Raw genomic sequence first — 19,961 nt, 5'->3', positions numbered from 1 at the left:
GGGCAGCTGGTTCACGGCAAGGCCTGTCGTGTCCCAGGTGTCACCTTGGCAGAAAATGGATGGTCACCCAGCTGGTGCCTGACTAGAGAGTACGGTCCCTCCTCAACTGGAATTTTCTGAGTCACTTCAACAGAGAAACTCTTGGAATATTTTTCAAATTTCTGTAAAATATCTGTCTTTGACATTGGTTTCAGAGAGTCTGGATGTGCAGCTCTGGTCACAGTAAGAACACAAGCCCTCCTCTGGACTCCGTACTGGGTCAGTGTCCTTGTTTCTATTTGACACTGTGGTCCAGCCGGTTGGCATACCGTCCTGTCTGTTTAGGGTTGAACAAGTTTCCATTTCAGTAGTTCTGTCAAGCAATCTCTGCTCTTTCATCATAATTTGCAGTGTGGTGCTGAGGTTACAACCATGTCTGACTGCACATCTCTGGAAGACTGCTGACTTCATTCTGATCCTTGATTTAATCAGTCGTAGAGTTTTCGGTTAGAGGGATATAGATCATGTGTTTTGGGTAATGGAGGTCAGGTCTTAAAGCTGCAGTCCAGGACTTTAACATATAAATGAATGTCTGTAACATTCAAGCCCTCTCCAAAACAAGTCCACACAATGCTGATGAGGCCTTTCATCACCATGTTTCTGACTGTATACCAGAGTTTTTAAACCTGGTGGTTTAAATGTGGATATGTGGACAGGTAAGCTGGTCTCATCATTGCTCATTTATGAGGTTATCCCTGCTCTGCTTCCATCTTACCTACAGAACTACATCCATTTTTTATCCAATCCAATGTGCAATACTGAAAAACACTGTACTTCCTTGTATAGAATGTACTGTATATATACACAGAGTTTTGATTTTTAAAATGTTTCTATTTTGTATTTTATAACTTTCTGTCTTTTTATACTTTTGATACTACTGCTGCTGCCTGTAACACCCAAATTCCCCCTATGGGGGATTGATAAAGTCTTAGCTTCAAAAAAGTACAGGACGTTATTGTCGACATTTTCAGAAATGATTCCTGTCCCCAAAGCCCAAGCTGAACTGGGAGAAAGGGTGTTCAAGTATTTAAAGTGTCTAAAATAATTCAAACTGTAAAATATGGAGCCGAATCCCAGGATGGGGGGGCTGGCAGGTCTGGTGGTCATATTTGTAGTAGAAATGCAGCTAGCTGAAAGCTAAAAACACTGTCAGAGCTAACGGGAAACACAGCCTGTATGAACTGACCACACAGAGCACACTGGGCTTTTTAGGAGGGGGGCCTGAAGCAGGACTGCAGCTAAACCTGTGCTTTCAGAGAGAAAAGCAGATTTACAGCAATGGGCAGTGTGAGAACAATATCATGTTTGCAAATTAAAGCCTGTAAACCTGTTCAGGTAGACAACTGAAATAAAAGGATGAACCTGAAAACAAGCACAACGTGGCCCCTTTATGACCACAGCTGGACTCTGGTGTCATGAAGCTGATTATCGGTTATTGGTTATTGGTTGGTCCACATGACAGAGCTCTTCATCTCAGCCAATCACATTGCAGCATCATCACACATCTGTGAGAAGGTAGCGCTGTATCTGGTGGGTGGAGAGACACCGGGGAGATGGGGAGGGGGGTGGTGGCTGGTGGGTGGGAATATGCAAATGTGCCCATTTCTTACAAAGGCATCGGCGCCGAATTCAATTGGCTCGTTTGGCAGCTGCAGGCAGGGTGCTTTCAGAAATCCATATCTCACTCATAAAAGCACGGACGGTCTTATTTCACACTTTGTATGAGTGTGGCAGCACCAGAGACCCAAAGTAAAACCCCAAATCCCAGAAAAAGTGAGTTTTTCATAGTAACTCACCACAGTGTGCCGGTATGTTCTCCGCTGCTCTCTCCTCTAGGCTGCTCATTGGTTTGTTCTGTTGTGATGTCACTCTCAGGTGTTTGCGCTGCCCAAACTCCTCCCCCAACAGGTAGAACCAGCCAGTGACAAGCTGCCAATACAGAGGGGGCAGGGCCAACAGCTCCTTAAAGCTACCTGAAGCATTTCTGTTTACAGTCAGCGTTCCTTTGTATTATTGAGCTCTAACAAACATGTTGAATGTGTTTTACTGAGGAAACATTGAAATGCATAAACTGTTGAAACTTTTGCACAATATTATTTAATATGTGATATATTAACTCTCCAATCTGTGGATAAACACGCTGTGAAGGTCCTGAGCAGCTAGTGTCATCCCACTCTTTCGTACAGGAGGTCTATAATGAGTTCTTAGCGCCTCGCTCATTCCATCATTAAACAAACCATAAAAAGCCTCTTATTGTTCATCTGTGCAGAATCTGAACTCTGAGCTTCAAACAGTGTTTGGTGGTTCATGCTGCTTCATGTTTTCTCCTCTTTCTGAGTTTCCATGTTGTTTTAAAGGATCATTTGACAACATCCCTTTTGGCTAACACCGACATATTTACAGTGACGCATTCTGTTCAGCTGTTTACATGTGAGTCAAAACACAAAGCATGAATCCACTATTGGAAATATTTGTGCACAGCATGAAAAGCAGTCAGAAGCTCCAAAGGGAAGATTTAAAACTCAGGCTGCAACTAATTAATCTGCCAGTTAGACGTCTTCAGATACTGTTTTTTCCAAGACCCACAATGACCCATTTTGAGACCAAGAAAAGATTTGATCAGTCGATCACCAGAAAGGTTTTGGTATCAGCTGGAAATATTAAATTAGTAATTGTCCAAGTGGCAGCTTGTTACAGCAGCTCCTCTATCCTGTAGCATGTATACTTTTTTATTTTGACCTCTATATAACGCTGTGTTTGCTCTGTGTAATACTTGCTGGCTGTAAAGACTAAATTTTCCTAGTATCTTGTCTTATCTTATCTTATCTTATCTTATCTTATCTTAATCGTCCAAACTTTTCCAAGGATTCACTGTATGATAAATTGACCGTCTGCGTGGACAGACTGAACCGATTCTTGATGCTTGGACTCATCGCCTGTCTAATACAGGTGAGAAGAGGCGAATCACCTCGTGTGAAATGATTTCTCACAGGTGAAACACCTGAAAAACACTGAGCGTCCACCGTGTGAACACACAATGAATTCACATTTTGTTTGTTCAGATTCACAATCAGGTTTAGCACGTTTTCACATTCAAGGAACCTGCTTTGGTGCATAACGAATAAAATAGTGAGAGTGTGAAAGAAAATAGGGACCTTTCTCCAGCCGATCAGAATGGAAGTTTATCTGTCTTTTGATTGGTGTAAACTGACCTTATGGGACGAGACAAGAGAACCAATCCCAAAGCTCATACAGCCAATCAGCCGACTGCACCTTAGGAGACAGAGAGAAGGGAATAATAACACATAATAACGCCTATTAGTAAGTCAGATTAATGATGAAAACCAGAGGAAGACAGATAGGTGTTTGTTAGTACGAGAAAAATGAGCCCCGCCCTTCCTGGTCCTCAGGTTTTACCTGTCAGGTGCTGGAACTCTCAGATAGATGAAGATCCACTGATTAACTGAACAGAAAAATATGAAAACCTCAGCTGTCTCACAAGAGATCCCTTGGACCCTGATCCTGAACCTGATGTGAGCCACAGGTAGATTTCCAGCTGTTTAACAGTAAATACAGAGAGGAACGGAGTGGGCGGGTCTTCAGCTCTGAGTCATCACTGACCTGTTGAACACTGAAACCAACAGCCTGTTCAGGATGAGGTTATCACTGGTATACCTGAAACACACACACACATACACATACACACACACACACACACACAGACTTTATTTCTAATTCTCTCATATTTTAGTATGAAGACTCCTTGCTTTCTAATTGGCCAGGTAACAGAGTCCTTTTATTTTGAGGATTTTATTGTGAAACAGTTGAAGGAAGGACGTGTAAGTTTCTTCACATGAAGCTGCTGCCATCTTGTGACACTTGTACATTACTACTAAATACAGACAGGCTGAGACATTAACACACACACACACACACACACACACACACACACACACTCACACACTGACTGAAATAGGACACTTAAGATGAGTAATCCAGAAGAACAAAATGTTGAAAATAACATAATTACACTGTTTTAAAGTGGTGGAAGTGTTCTTTACGTTTAGTTGACACATCATGTAACTTGTAATGTGTGATTATTGAGACTGTGTGTGTGTGTGTGTGTGTGTGTGTGTGTGTGTGTGTGTGCGTGTGTGTGTGTGTGTGTGCGTGTGTGTGTGTGTGTGTGTTTGTGTGTGTGTGTGTGTGTGTGTGTATCTCACAGTATAAAGCGGTAGTTGTACACTGGGTTCTTGTTGTTCAGGACAGTTGGAGTTTTCATTGTGATTCTGTGGTCAAGGTCAGAGGTCACTGCCAACTACACACACACACACACACACAAAGTTCAGAATATTAAACATTTAAAACTCACAAAGGAACAATGTATGTGAAGTCTAAACAACTCCGATTCTGGATTGATTGATGTTTTACAGTCCAGATTTTGCTGGAATCAATCATCAATAAACAAACTGTTCACTGACAGCAGTTTTCTGAAGTGTCTCTGAGTTCATGTGTTCATCTCCTTCATCCATGTGTTCACAAGTGGTGAGCCTCAATCCATCCTCTGTGAGCAACTGAGCCTTTCCAGGATGCCCCTTTCATATCCAACCATGATCCTCTCACCTGTGACCAATGAGCCTGTTTACCTGTGGAATGTTCCAAACAGGTGTTTTTGGAGCGTTCCACATCTTTCCCAGTCTGTGAAACGTGTTGCTGCATCAGATTCACAATAAGAGATATTTACAGAAATCAATGAGGTTAATGAGGGAAAACATTAAATATATTGGTCAGTTTGTGTCAGAGAGGATCAGATCAGCTGATCACAGTCTGATTGGTTAAATGTCTTACACAGCGTCAGGGTCGTTCATGTTCCCACACGGAGCACAATTAGAGGATGATGTCATGTTTGAAATGATTTTAAAGATCAAAGACAAACTGAAACTTAGAAGCATTTCATTATTTTATCACAATAGTTATTTACACTTTGTATTATTTAGTTTTTTGTTATTTACACTTGTTAACAATTTCTATTAAAGTAAATTTTTAGATTAGAGACAGATTATCATCAGCTTTTTTCACACTATAGGTTTAAACACATTGAACCACCGAACCTGCAAGTAATAAACAACCTGTAAAGCTGTAAAACCTGGGCTTGTGACATCACTGAAGTGTTTCTTTACCTTGACATAGGAGTCACATGACCTCTGGGATTTTCCCATCAGCCCCCTGGCCTTGTGGACTGCAAAATAGAAAGAAGTTTTTCTGTCAATGACAAGACAGAAACATTAATTTTGATTCAATACTAATGAGACAAGTTACCGTGAGACCAGGAGAGACTCTCCTCCTGTCTGTCTCCTACAGCCTATTCAAGGACCCATAAAAACCAATCAAGGACCCCTACAATCCACTCAAGAAGCTTTGGAGTGAAGAAGCTCTTTCTCAAAGACCAGCAGGAACCTCCTCAAGGACTCACAGTCCGTTACAACGACCCACAGATCCATAATGTTCAAGAATTCCTAAAACACCCTTCAGGGCATAGATGTCCCCAAGGACCATTTGGTTCCCAGAGTTTTTTCAAGGACCCAGAGTATATCATGAGTAGCTACAGAACTCACCCATGGACCCCTAGAATCCACCCAATAGCCTCTAGAGTACAATCAAGGTCGCCCAGAGATTCTTTAAGGAGCCTTAGAAAGCATCAAGGACCCATTGAACTTCTTCAAAACCACCTGGAACCAGGACCCAGAGTCAAGGACTTTTAATGGGACTCTGTATAAAGAACTGGATCTATAATCTTGGACCAATTGTTTGATTTATTAATTAACAATAAACATCGTTATTGTATTAGAAACAACAGTAATATTCACACCCTGTATTTTACATTTGTAAAACTATATGCGTAGAAGAATATTATACTACGACACTCACACACAAGCAAGTGTCATCCTGGGCATCAGCCAAAACAGTGACGCAACATATACGTATACAGTAAATACATATACGAGATTGCACGCTGAAACAAACACTTAGCACTGGAAAATAAATTATGTAATCATGTTCTGCCTTATCTGGTGAAGTAATTAAGCAAGCTAGCCAACTAATGTATCTATTCAGATAGTATTTTCCTAATGATAACATTAGCAAGCATCAAGCTAAGCTTAGCCAGCTAGCTAAACGTAGCTAGATGTTAACTGCCCAGGACAGTATTTTGCCAAATCAGCTAGGTAGCAATTTGTGTGCATTAGAGTTAGTAGTTAATATTAGCTAAGATAGCCAGCTAAATCCACAATATCACAATATACTTGGCATGCACTGCAGTAATGTGAGCTTTGACTTTGAACACTAAGTGTTTTTCAGATGTTTTCACCTGTGAGAAGTCATTTCACAAGGGTTAGGGTTAGGGTTAGGGATTCACCTCTACTCACCTGTATTAGACAGGTGATGAGTCCAAGCATCAAGAATCGGTTCAGTCTGTCCACGCAGACAGTAACTTTGTCGTACATTGAATGCTTGAAAAAGTTTTGATGATTAAGATAAGATAAGATAGGACTTAATTGATCCCATACTGGGAAAATTTAGTCATTTGGATTTTGTGTTGTGGTGGTGGTGTTGACATTCATTTCTAAGATAATGTTAACTAGAGTTGTAAACCGTTTGCGCAGTAGAGGAGCAGAAGAGAGGCACTCAGGAGCACCATAATGCCACATTCTCTGGATTTTCCCCAGAAAAAAAAATCCCAAGTCCTTCACATAAAAGTCAGTCCATGGACTGTCAATGAAATGCTGTCAACAGACGTGAATTTATCCTTGAATGGTACACTACACTGCAGGTCAATCAGCTCTATTTGGAGTTCCTCTGACACATCTGATGGGTTGATAGTGAACAGCAAGCAAAAGAGTGGAAGTTCTTCTCCGGCTGAGTGAAGACAATGAAATTTGTGGATAACCCTTGACAGCATAGTCTTGTATGTCGCCATTGACTAAATTCTTCACTGTATTGAATTGTCTGGACATTTGCCAGTGTAATACAACTGTTTTGTTTTGTTTTTTTTTCTGAATGTTATCAATCGTGGACTACTATGAGACTTCATCAGTGAGTTGCTTCAATTTTATAATCAATTGTTTGTTGTTGGTGTTGAATGTAACTACTGTTGTGATTGATGTTTGTCTCTATATGTCTCTTGTCTCTCAAATCATCAAGGATCTTAGTTTTCCAGCGATGTATGGCACGAGTATAAAAACTAAACGATAGCAGTACATGGACGGGTGGAGTATTGAACACTCTGACAGCCTGAAGATGGGCCATTGGAATATGAGCGTAAAACCCCTTGGTTCAATTTTCTATGGGATGTCGGCAATTTGTTTCACAAGGCATTGTGGGATTCCGGGCAACACTGGACTGACCAACAATCCAAAAACTATTTGCATTACGCAAATGAGAGTGAAATTTGTCTGGAAATCTTGCAGTGACTTGCAACTGACAGAAAGAGTTAAACAAAGTTAATCATATATGTTGAATGTACGATAATTTAAAAAATAATAAAATAAGTGTTGACCCACCCACAGTGATATGCCTGAAATTTGGCATGTGATTGGTTCATTTCTGGTGACCCATTAGCCCTTCTGACACTTTAACATCTGTAAGCTGTCCTCTGATTGGCTACGGCATCACTTACTGTGAATGATGAGTTGCCCTGCCTTTGGAGTGATTGACAGCTGCAGCTGACCTACAAAGAGAGAGACAGACAGACATGACTGACAGGCTGTTTTGTTCAGTGATCAGTGATCAGTTTTACTTTGGTTCATTTTGATGACTTTAAATGACTGATCAATATCTGATAGATCCAAGATGGTACCACGGATGGCCGCCTTGGTACTGCACTCTCTGATGCTTTCTTTTGCTCTTTATCTGTCACATTTCGAGCTGTTCCTCTCTGGTTCAATACAGTCGGGAGGAACTGTTAAACGTTGGAAGAAACATCCAGATTGGCTGCTCATTGTTCTCCAACAGAGCAAATCTCAGCTACGAATTGCCAAAATACAGACAGCACATTAGAAGAAGAAAAAGAAGACATCCCTTTATTGTCACTACACAACATGCAGAGTTACAAGGGGAAACTGGACACGCCATGCTTAGTGAAATTCTTTCTCCGCATTTAACCCATCCCAGCAAGTGCTTCCTCCGCGGCTATTCTTAGTCCAATATGTTCACCTATGGATGTACAACTGGTGAAACTATTGATATTTTTTCGGGAGATCCATTCAGTCACAGCTCCATTGTTTACACTCAAGTACAGCTGTTAGCACTCACATTGGAACGACTGGAGATACCTGAGAAGAAGAGGGGATGCAGGGCTGGAGCAAAGTGTCATGACAAGGGAAGACAGTATAAACCATCCGTACCATCTCTTATTATGGGGAACATGAGATCCCAAAAAGATGGAGGAGCCAACGGTGCTAACCAGGCTGCAAAAGGAGTATCGTGAGGGAGTATTGGTAGTGTAGCATGATGTCCGTCACAGAGAAGTGACTAAACAAACTCATGCTGGACTCGCATGTTACTTTGGACAATTTTCAACTGCTGAGAACAGACAGGAGAGCAATGGAAAGCGGTAAGAGGAATGATGTGGGAATAGGGTTGTTTGTGAACAACAGATGGTGTAACCCAGAACACACCGTGGACTATCAATTACCTCACCAACAGACCATAGTATGTGAGGCTTCACAACTGTGTGTCTGATGTGGTAGATTGCAGCACAGGGGCTGTGCAGGCTACAGTGCTCTCTCATTTCCTCTTGACCCCGTGCACATTGGACTTCAGACACAACACCAACAGCTGTCACATCCACAAGTTCTCCACAAGGTGATACAGCCGCTGTTGGACATGTATCACAGGGAAATGAACTGGAATACAGGAACATCATGATCAACTTTGTCAAATGGTGGGGTTCTAACCACCTGCACATATACGCCAGCAGGTCAAAGGAGATAGTGATAGGTGCCACAGACTACATTGGTGAATATCCGGTGTTTGGATATTGAGATTGTGGATGAGTACAAATATCTGGCTATTCACTTCAACAACAAACTGGACTGGACGAAAAACAGAGATTTCCTATACAAGAAAGGTCAAAGTCGTCTCCATCTGCTAAGAAAACTGAGGTCCATTTTAGGATTCTGTGGTGGCATCTGCAGTTTTCTATGCAGTGGTTTGCTGGGGCTGTGGAAGCTCTGAGAGGGACAGAAAAAGACTGAAAAACTGGTCAGGAGAGCTGGCTCTGTCCTGGACTGCCCTCTGGACACCATCAAGGAGGTGGGTGAGAGGAGGGGGGACTTAAGCAGCTACTTCAGTAGCAGACTGCTGCATCCAGTGTGTAAAAAAGAATGCTACCACAGGTCCTTCATCCCAACAGCTGTCAGACCACAACACCTCAACCACCCAGGGACATATGCAAGGATCCTGTTTGAGGACTTTAGTTCAGCATTCAACACCATCATCCAAGAAATCCTCCACTCTAAACTCACAAGCCTCCACTTGTCAATGGAAACAAACTTCCTGACAGACAGGAAGCAGCTGGTGTGACTGGGGAAAAATCACATCCAGCACCCGGGCAATCAGCACTGGAGTCCTCCAGGCATGTCTGCTCTCCCCCTGCTTCAGGTTTTCAGGACTTCAGGAGAGGCCTCTCAACACTGCCCCCCATCACCATTCTCAACAACACTTATTTCACTGTGGAAAGCTTCAGGGCTATCTCCCAGGACCTAAGGTGGACTTCAAACATAGCTTCAATCATCAGGAAGGTACAGCAGAGGATGAACCTCCTGCATCAGCTCAGAGAGTTCAACCCGCCTCAACAGCTGCTGATCCAGTTATACACAGGAATAATCCAGTCTGTTCTATGCACATCCATCATCGTCTGGTTTGGTTCTGCCATCAAACAGGACCAGAACAGACTGACACACTAGAAGGACTGCTGAGAAGATCACTGGTGCCAACCTGCCCTCCATTCAGGACTGACACAACTCCAGACTGAGGAACAGTAAGGAAGCATCACTGCAGACCCCTCACATCCTGGAGACCGCCTGTTCCAACTTCTGTCCTCTGGTAAGCGTTACAGATCTCTGAACGCCAAAACAACCAGACACAGAAAGAGTTCTTCCCACCGGCTGTCAGCCTGATGGACAGTTAGCAGCCAAACAGTGACACCAAAACATCCACTGATTGGACATTTATCATCCAATAATCAACAGTTTCTAACAGTTACATTCCTCACTCACTGTCACCATCAACAGGAATACCTGCACACTGTAAATGTTGTTGTATGTATCGTTTATTGCATCATCATTCTTTGTATATACTGTTTCTTTTATATTTTTGCACTACCTTTGTTTGTCTTTTTGTTTTCACATTGAGCTACATGTCTTTTTTCTCATGCAGGTACACTGAGTGTAAACTGGAGTCAAATTCCTTGTATGTGCACACATACTTGGCCAATAAAGCTGATCCTGATTCTGATCAGATTGGTCTACTAATGATTGATTAATTATTGATTAACCTCTCCCTCTGAATAATGATGGATGGATCTTCGTCCTCCTCCTGGTCTCAGTTCTCCTCCCCTCAGACCTAGGCCAAATCCTGTGTGCACCCCCCTCTCCTCTGCAGGACTCTGAACCCAGAGCTCTCTCAGACCTCCTCCTGCTGGTCCTGTTCCCTGAGAACTGATCCAAGACCACACCTGCAGTCCTCAGTGGACCTGCTGTGGACCTGGACCCAACCTGGATGAGAGTAGACAGGCAGATCAGTAGACAGTTCAGGACCAAGATCAGACAGAGCCCCTGTCAGAATGTATCTCTAACTGACCTCAGAGGTGGACTCTGTTGCGGTGGATCCTGGATCATTCTGGTCTCTGAGGATAAAACCCTGAACCAGTTCAGATGCTCTGGGCTCCACAGTCCTGACTGAGATCTGGACGGAAGTCTGGATCTTGGTCCTCTTGATCAGGGCCAGTCTGACCTCAGGCCTGCAGGACTGGAACTCATCTCCTAACCTGAACACAGCTGAAGATCCAGTCCTGACTGTAGTCCTGGTTCTATTTCCAGACTGTGGAAACCTGAAGAAACACAATGTCTCATCTCAAGCTCAGTGTCTGCTATTGATCAGTAATCAAAACTCAAAACTGGTCAGCTCTGGATTCATTGAGATAATAACTTCCTATAAAGACATCAACAATGCACAGTATTACTAAAATATGGAGGTCAATGGTGTCTCTGTTCTCACCACCTGGTTTCTCTCTTCAGGGTCTGTGCCCTCATGTTCCTCTGTTGATGGTGTCCTGGATCTCTGTTCTCCTCACAGCTTCCTGCTGATCTCCTCTTCATCTCCTCTTCGTACCTCCTCTTACAGGCTTGAGACTGACACTTCGCCTCCTGGTGCAGCAGGAGGACATCTCTAGCAGAGCGCCTATCAGAGGACAACAGTGTTTGTTGTTTATAGTGTGTTTTGTTGGTTTGCAGAGTGTCATCTGCTTTATACAATTTGATCTAGTTTATAGAATGTGATCTGGTTTACAGAGATCTGGTTCAGAGTTTTCTGTATGATGTAGTTCAGCTTCAGTTTTTGATCGTCAAATTCAAACCTGAAGAAAAAAATGACCTGGAGCAGGAAGTGAAACTGAAGCTCATCACACTGATTGAAACTAACGAGGAGAATTAAAGGATTAACACACACACACACACACACACACACACACACACACACACACACACACACAGACGTGTTCTTGTGAGGACCCTCATGCTTCACATTTCTTGTTCATTAGAAAAGTTCAAAGTTCAGTTCAAACGTTTGATGCACAGTTTGTCGTTTGTATGAAGCAGCTTCCTGCTCATGAGTTTGAAGTGTTTGTTCAGGTGTGTCTCTGATCACACTGCGAGTCAATTCACTGTCAACATACACGAGCAAAAAACTGATTCTGGATCTGACTTATTCGTCTCTTAGGAGGGAAATTTAAGACACCCAAGAAAAAAATACTTGAAAAACATCAACATTATTCTTTTTCACAGAAAGAGGAAACAGAAAACACACACAGTGCAAAAAAGTAAATTCCTCTGAAAACTTGGTTGTGTTTATTTTACTTTCAGGAGCAATAAAAGACATTCTGTGGTTCTGAATGACTTCCTGATGGTCAGCCTTTTAAAATCTTTCATTAAATCACTGCATTCGTTTAACAGCTGCAGTGATCCACAAACTCATTGATCGGCTCTGACGTCTCTTCAGACAGAAGCTGCTCACGCTTTAACTTTGTGTTCATTCATCTTTTTAATATACTTTCACATTTAATTTAACCAGATAAACATGTGATGTTTAATTTGAGACACTTCTCACTGAACTCTATTCAATGAATTTCATGTTTCTGAGTTAAAGATTACATTTCTTCAGTTATTAGAGAAAGTCTGGTTTTACATTCTATATCATGAAATCTTTAAATCAGTTTCATGTTTTCAAATCTTTGATTCGTTGAGCATTTAAAGTTTCTTCCTGCAGACACATCATTGATTCAATTCAAACAAAGTTCAAATGAACTAAATGAAGTTCAGTTTCAGTCTCACCTTTTTCTGCTACAAAGAGACGCTTCCATGAAGATCCCAACGAACCGCTCAGTGTTTCACTGTTTTCTCTTTCTGACCAAACTCAGTGTGTTTTTCTTCTAATTTCCCTCCTGAAGGAAGAAAATTCAAACCAGGAGCACCTTTTCACCTTGTCAAGTTAAGCAGGACCAAACGGGACCATTTCCTGTGTGCACTTTCAGCATAAAAGCTTCTTTTTTACAAAATAAAAGCAACATTGACAAAACACTCACAGCACATACATTCAGTGAAAATTGTGGCACCACCCTCTCGTCCATGTTGACTTCAGTTGTTTGACATGATTTAAAGGTTCCAGATTAGCTTCTAAATGGACACTGATCTTTTTTTAAGGCCAAGAATGAAGTTTTAATCTCAACCTGTTTATAATTACCAAAGAAAAAACATAAATAACAACAGTTCATAGGTCAATGATAAATGAAGAAAATTACTGGGGTGTTAGTTTTCACTGTCTAAACCAAACTCTTTTACTGTGAAAAACACTGCTTGGTTTCCGGTGTTGTTGATGTTACAATCAGTACCTTCCTGCTGTTCCACCACACAGCGAGGGGGTCCACATGTGTTTGTCATTAACAGGGAGGATGGAAGAAACAGCCTCTTTCCACAGCAACAAACCAAACTCCAGTCAGAAATCTGAGAATTTAAGACTCCGACGTACACACAGCACAAGTACATTTCTATAACCGACTGACATAAATTGACACAAAGTACATGTAAAAGCATGACTTTCCTTCACTCTCCGCATATTTAGTTTTGAATATTGTTCATTGATCTGATCAGCAGTCACATGATGATGATCCAAATTTGAAACTCTATTTTGATCTAAATTCTGTTTTTCTCTTCTGGACCCTTGACTGTCTCCACTGTTACAAACTCTTTCTGTTTGTTCAAACTTTGTTCAAACAATCAGAAGTTTATTGAAATTTTAGAAGGAAGCTTTCAGGGTCAAATTTTGGTGAAATATTTTTTTAAATGATGCAGAAGAATATTTTTTATAAAAATATGAATATTTCACTCATATCTGCAAATGGCTATCCAGATTATCCCTTTTGCTCCACTACTGCAGGACCCTGGATCTCCAACTGAAAACCTGGATAACTCCTCTGACTCACAGAGAAGGGTAAGGCCTGACAGGAAGTCAGAAGACAGAAAGCTACACGGAAAGCTACTGACTGGTCCTGAGACTCTGGTTGTTGGTGATTCTGCTATTAAAGACGTTGGAAGCATGTACAGCAGAAACACGAAAGTATTGTGCTTTCCTGATGATACGGTCTCCAACATGACTGACAGAATCCTCAGTCTTGTTGCAGAAATTCCAACTTTGAAATACCTTGTACTGCACACAGGGGCAAATGATATTGCGAAACGACAATCTGAAGTGCTCAAACGAGATTTAGATAAACTGCTAAATGCAGTGAACTCTCTGAATGCTGAGGTCTTCTTCAGTGGGCCTTTACCACCAGTCAGAGGAGGAGGAGAGAGATTCAGCAGATTATTGGCAGTAAACAGATGGCTTTCAACTGCATGTGATGTCCACTCAGTGCATTTTATTGACAATTTCAACTTTTTCTGGGACCGCAGACATTTTTTCAAAGGAGACGGACTTTCCCTAAACAAGTCAGGAGTAAAACTTTTTGCCTCCAACCTATCTTTCTTCCTGCGTAACACTGTTCCCACTCCCAAGGACAAGAGACAAGAGGAATCCAAACAAAAGCAGCAAACACCAAAACATGAAGGAGAACCAACTCTCCCCCCGCCTGTATGCTCTAACCATGAAGGATGCCAGAGCAAAAAGGGGGATGCCTCATGTCCTCCACCAGGGGCCACTGCTCGTGAGGATTCACCGACTCCAACCACTAAAACTCCACCTAGGTCACCATCTCCAACTGCCCAAGTTCCATCTAGCTCATCATCTTCACTGGGTATCCCATCACCATCCTCCCCCCTGCTGGAGTTTACTGACAAAAAATGAACAAACTTGTCAGCGCGGGTATCAGACTTACTCATTGCCCATCTGGGATCCTGTCCCCCCAAATTCCACCCCGCCCCCTACAACCACCCTGTCCCCCTCCACCACCACAGCGCCGACAGGCACCACCTCCACCCCCTCCACGGCTTGATCTGAACCTACTCCAGTCCCCTAGTAAGAGCCCTGCACAGCCACCTATTTGTGTTGGTAACTGATGTGTTCCAGGTCCAGCTTTTAAGGCAAATGTTATGCCTGACTTTTCCAAGGAAAAGCCAGGGCCCATTGTGCCGGAAGCAGTGATTCATGTCTCAATAGGTAGGAGGAGAAGATCGGCCCATCTCTCCAGAAACATCACATCATCGAATTTAACATGTATTCCACGTCAGCCACAGTATGTTCTAGAAAATGGGGATGTTGTACTTTTCAGCACATTTAATTTAGCTCTTTTAAATGTTAGGTCTTTGGCAGGCAAATCATTCTTAATCAATGACTTTATCATCAAGCACAAGCTTGATTTTATGTTTTTAACTGAAACTTCGTTAGGACAAGATAACAGCGCAGCAGTTCTCAATGAGTCAGCCCCTCCGAACTTCAGTTTCATAAGTGAAGTAAGAATGCATAAGAGAGGAGGAGGAGTCGCCATTTTGTTTAATGATAGCATTCAATTCAGCAGAGTCTCTTATGGTCAGTTTGAATCTTTTGAATATGTTGCCATTCAATCAAAGTCTCCCTGTCGATCAGTCTTCGTAACCATCTACAAGCCTCCAAAATACAATGCAAAGTTTTCCAATGAGTTTGCCAATCTACTGTCTGTTGTTTGCATTGATTTTGACTGTGTTCTGTTAGTGGGTGACTTCAACATTCATGTTGATAATCTCAAAGATGGATGTGCTAAAGAACTTCTAAACATCCTGGATCATTTTGGCCTATCTCAGCACGTAACACATTCAACACATAACAAAGGGCGTATATTAGATTTGGTTATTTCCAAAGGGCTCAATATCTCTGAGGTTGTGGTGATGGATGTTGCTCTTTCTGATCATTACTGTGTGTCATTTAAAATGGCCATACCTGCTATTCTTAACCAAAGTGGAACAGAGGTAATCAAAAAGCGTTATCTTAATGATAACACCTGTGCAGTCTTCACTCAGTGTTTTACACCATCACCAACACTGCCCTCAGCTTCAACTGATGACCTTGTAAATAGTTTCAGTTCCAAAGTTATGGCTATTATTGACTCCATCGCCCCAGTTAAGACAAAAGTTTTATCAGGAAGGAAAAAGACACCTTGGAGAAACACCACACTGGTCAAAGTCCAGAAAAGAGTCTGCAGACAGGCAGAGCGCAGATGGCGAAAAACTAAACTCCAGGTTCATTATGAGATTTACAAAAACAGTCTCCACACCTACAACCATGAACTAAAGAAGGCAAGGCAAGCATTCTTCTCAGAGATTATCAACAGAAACTGTAATAATGCCCGCACTTTGTTTTCTGTTGTGGATAGGCTGACAAACCCCACAGCATCAGTCCCTCCTGAGCTGCTATCCAACAAGTCATGCAATGAATTTGCAGCCTTTTTTACAGATAAAATTTCAAGGATAAGACAAACAGTGTGCAGCTCCAGCTCAGGCAAAATGATAAGTCCATCTGTGCCTTCTTGTTCTCCAGTTAATCTAGCACATTTTAACCTTCTAGATCATACAAGGCTGACAGAAACTGTATCACAGTTAAAATCCACAACATGCTGCCTTGATACTCTGCCAACAAACTTGTTTAAAAATGTCTTTAATTGCATAGCTCCAGACGTGTTGCAGATTATAAATAATTCTCTTCAGTCTGGTCACTTTCCCCAGGCCCTGAAAACTGCAGTAATAAAACCTCTCCTAAAAAAGACTAATCTGGATGCTTCAGCGATAAGTAACTACAGGCCAATATCAAATCTTCCCTTTCTAGGAAAAATTATTGAAAGGGCTGTTTTTCAACAAATGCATGCTTTCATGATGCAGAACAATCTTTTTAATGCATTTCAGTCAGGATTTCGTCCACACCACAGCACTGAGACTGTACTTATCAAAGTTTTAAATGACATACATCTGAATAATGATGCTTCCAAAGCCTCAGTCTTAGTATTATTAGATCTCAGTGCTGCCTTTGATACAGTTGATCAGGACATACTTCTGGACAGACTGGAAAAGTGGGTGGGACTTACTGGCACTGTACTACACTGGTTCAAGTCTTACTTACAAGACAGAGACTACTTTGTGTCTATTGGTGAGCATGTGTCTGAACGACAAAAGATGATGTGTGCGGTGCCACAAGGGTCCATTCTCGGACCACTTCTTTTCAATATCTACATGTTGCTCCTAGCTCAGATCATGGAGCAACATAATATTTCTTATCATATTTACACCGATGATACACAACTTTATATTTCTGTGTCATCACATGACTACAGTCCCTTACTTTCACTGAGTGAGTGTATTCATCAAATCAATGAGTGGATGTGCCAGAATTTTCTTCAGCTGAATGCAGATAAGACAGAAGTGATTGTATTTGGCCCCAAAAATGAAAGGTCAAAGATCAGAGCTCACCTTAATGCCATGTCACTGACAACAACAGATAAAGCCAGAAATCTTGGTGTAATTATTGATTCTGACCTGAATTTTAACAGCCAGTTAAAGCTCATTACCAAATCAGCCTACTACCACCTGAAAAATCTAACCAGAATAAGGGATGTCTGTCCAAAGAAGACCTGGAAAAACTGGTTCATGCATTTATTTTCAGTAGGTTGGACTATTGCAATGGAGTCTTTACTGGACTAAACAAAAAATCAATTAGGCAACTACAGCTGATTCCAAATGCTGCTGCACGAGTCCTTACAAACAGCAGAAAAATGGACCATATCACAGCAGCCCTCAGATCAATACATTGGCTTCCTGTGAGTCACAGAATAGACTTCAAAATCTTACTGTTGGTCTACAAAGCATTAAATGGTCTAGGACCGAAATATATTGTAGATTTATTAACTCCATATGAAGTATCCAGACCTCTCAGGTCATCAGGGACGGGTCTACTGTGTGTTCACAGAATGAGAACCAAACAAAGTGAAGCAGCTTTCAGTTATTATGCTCCTCACCTGTGGAACACTCTCCCTGCACACCTGAGGTCTGCACCAACCGTCAGCTCATTTAAATCAGGGTTGAAAACATTATTATTCGCTACAGCTTTTACTTAAAGTAATCATTTTAAATGCTAAATTATTGTCTTAAATGCTAAATTATTGTCTTTTACTGGCTTCTGTTTTTAATGTTCCTTTAATTGTATTTTATTTTTAATTTTCTATTCTCTTCTAATCTCTTTCTTTCTTTCTTTCTTTGAAATGTATGATTTTAATGTATTTTTATGCTTCTGTAAAGCACTTTGAATTGCCTGGTGTATGAATTGTGCTATACAAATAAATTTGCCTTGCCTTGCCTTGCCTAAATTACCTGATGCCGCTCTGCTCCATTAGCCTCTTAATGCTTCATTCAGGCACACAAACAGTTTTATTCATACAGCAATGAAATCAAATTAAACGATGCATATGGACTTCATCCATATCACAGTCTTGTCTCGTCCAGCAGGTATCAAAAACAGATGTCAGCAAAATGAAATCTAATGAAGCAGAGATCCTCATCATTGGCCCTGACAGCCTCCATCCAGTATCCGGTCCTCTCTCGGTGCATTATCAGCTAACGTCAAACTAAATGTGAGGGACCTGGGAGTGTTCCTGGACTCCTGAGAAATGCACTAATAAGGTTATCCTGTCATGTTACTATGATCAGAGAAATACTGCCAGAATACGATCAATGCTGAGTCCTAATGACACTCAACCTATCATTCATGCTTTTATTTCCTCACGATTGGACTGTTGTAATGGTCTTTTAACAGACAGAAATCACAAATCAATGAACGGACTCTAAATTCTACAAAATGCAGCAGCGAGACTCCTAACAAAGACTGAGAAACAGTCATATTACTCCAAGTTTAACAGAGTTTATCTGAACTGCTGTCCTCAGACCAGCCAGCGTGCAGCCAGAGATCCAGGAACCTGCTGACTGCTCCCAGCTCACGTCCAAAGACTGAAGGGGGTCGAGTGTTTGCTGTTCAGGATCCTCATTGTGGATGACTCTGAACTTCTTACAGCTAAATCAAGACAAAACTGAGATCCTTGCCATTGGAGAGAGAGTGAAACTGTATGAACACCTTAATCTATTGACAATAAACACCAAGGAACAGGTCAGAAACCTCAACGTTATCATTGACTCAGAGCTAAGCATCACATCAGAAACGTGACTGAAGTGTTCTTCAGTTACTGAAGGAATATTTCCAGAGTCAGAATGTTTCAGGCAGACATGGAAAAGTTAATCCATGTTTTAATCTCCAGCAGGCTGGATGGCTGTAACACTCTTCTGTCTGCTAAGAAAGCTATTGGTCAGTTACAGCTCATACAGAACGCAGCAGCACGAGTTCTGGTGAAAAGCAGACCGGGAGTCCACATTAGTCCAATCTGAAACCTTTACATCGTTCACCTGTCTGGCACAAAATTCACTTTAAAATACTTTCATTGGGTTTTAAATCACGAATGGGGCAACTGTGACTCAAGAGGTAGAGCAGTCCTCCACTTATCAGAAGGTCGGTGGTTTGATCCCTCTGCAGTCTACATGTGGATGTATCCTTCCACAAGGTACTTAACCCCAGAATTGCCCCCAGTGCTGTGCCATCGGTGTGTCAGTGAGTTTGAATGGATAACGCTTATAATGAGCAGGTGGCTTAGCCACCATATGGATGCATGTGCCAGTGGGTGAATGCAGACTTGTGTTGTAAAAGTGCTTTGATTAGTCGGCAGACTAGAAAAGCTCTCTACAAATACAGTCCATTTACCATTTACCTTGAAAGCCCCGTCCTGTCTGTCCGACATGGTTAAGACATGTGCGCCTGTCAGGTCGCTTACCCAACTAACGCAAACGTTCCAATAGCATGGCTGCAACATTCCTTACAGTTTTCTGGTCAGGTGTGGTGGGGTGGCTGTTACGCTGCCTGGGGAGGAGGTGTCACCTCCTCTGGTCAGTGATGGTGGGTCCAGTTTGATGGAGATGGCTTCTTTCACTCCTCTTTCAAACTATCAGTCTTTCAGATTCAACCAGTGAAACTGAATTTGAAGGTCTGAAGGTGTGGTGTGTTTTAACTTAACCTGCTTGGATTGTTTTGTATTGTGGATGAGAAGTTGGACCACTAAAGACTCTAAGGTCTCTCTCTCTCTCTCTGTC

The 19,961-nt window shown here is 41.8% G+C and overlaps 1 protein-coding gene across 1 annotated transcript in view; it reads right to left on the bottom strand.

Moving 5' to 3' along the window:
* LOC143320720 (regulator of G-protein signaling 3-like) overlaps positions 1–19,612 on the bottom strand; it is a 43,584-nt gene extending 23,972 nt beyond the window's left edge. Inside the window, exons 1-10 of the mRNA XM_076730582.1 lie at positions 19,583–19,612; positions 11,317–11,465; positions 10,900–11,149; positions 10,595–10,814; positions 7,715–7,765; positions 5,220–5,278; positions 4,263–4,357; positions 3,661–3,714; positions 3,252–3,312; positions 1,836–1,968 (exon numbers count right to left, since the gene is read on the bottom strand). Coding sequence (XP_076586697.1) covers positions 1,836–1,968; positions 3,252–3,312; positions 3,661–3,714; positions 4,263–4,357; positions 5,220–5,278; positions 7,715–7,765; positions 10,595–10,814; positions 10,900–11,149; positions 11,317–11,465; positions 19,583–19,612 — 1,102 coding nt within the window. The remainder of the gene's footprint in view (positions 1–1,835; positions 1,969–3,251; positions 3,313–3,660; positions 3,715–4,262; positions 4,358–5,219; positions 5,279–7,714; positions 7,766–10,594; positions 10,815–10,899; positions 11,150–11,316; positions 11,466–19,582) is intronic.
* Between the last annotated feature and the right edge of the window lie 349 nt (positions 19,613–19,961).

Source organism: Chaetodon auriga, chromosome 5, assembly GCF_051107435.1.
Source record: "Chaetodon auriga isolate fChaAug3 chromosome 5, fChaAug3.hap1, whole genome shotgun sequence".
NCBI lineage: Eukaryota > Metazoa > Chordata > Actinopteri > Chaetodontiformes > Chaetodontidae > Chaetodon > Chaetodon auriga.
The sequence above is the reverse complement of the archived record's forward strand: the minus strand, read 5'-3'. Positions and strand labels throughout refer to the sequence as shown.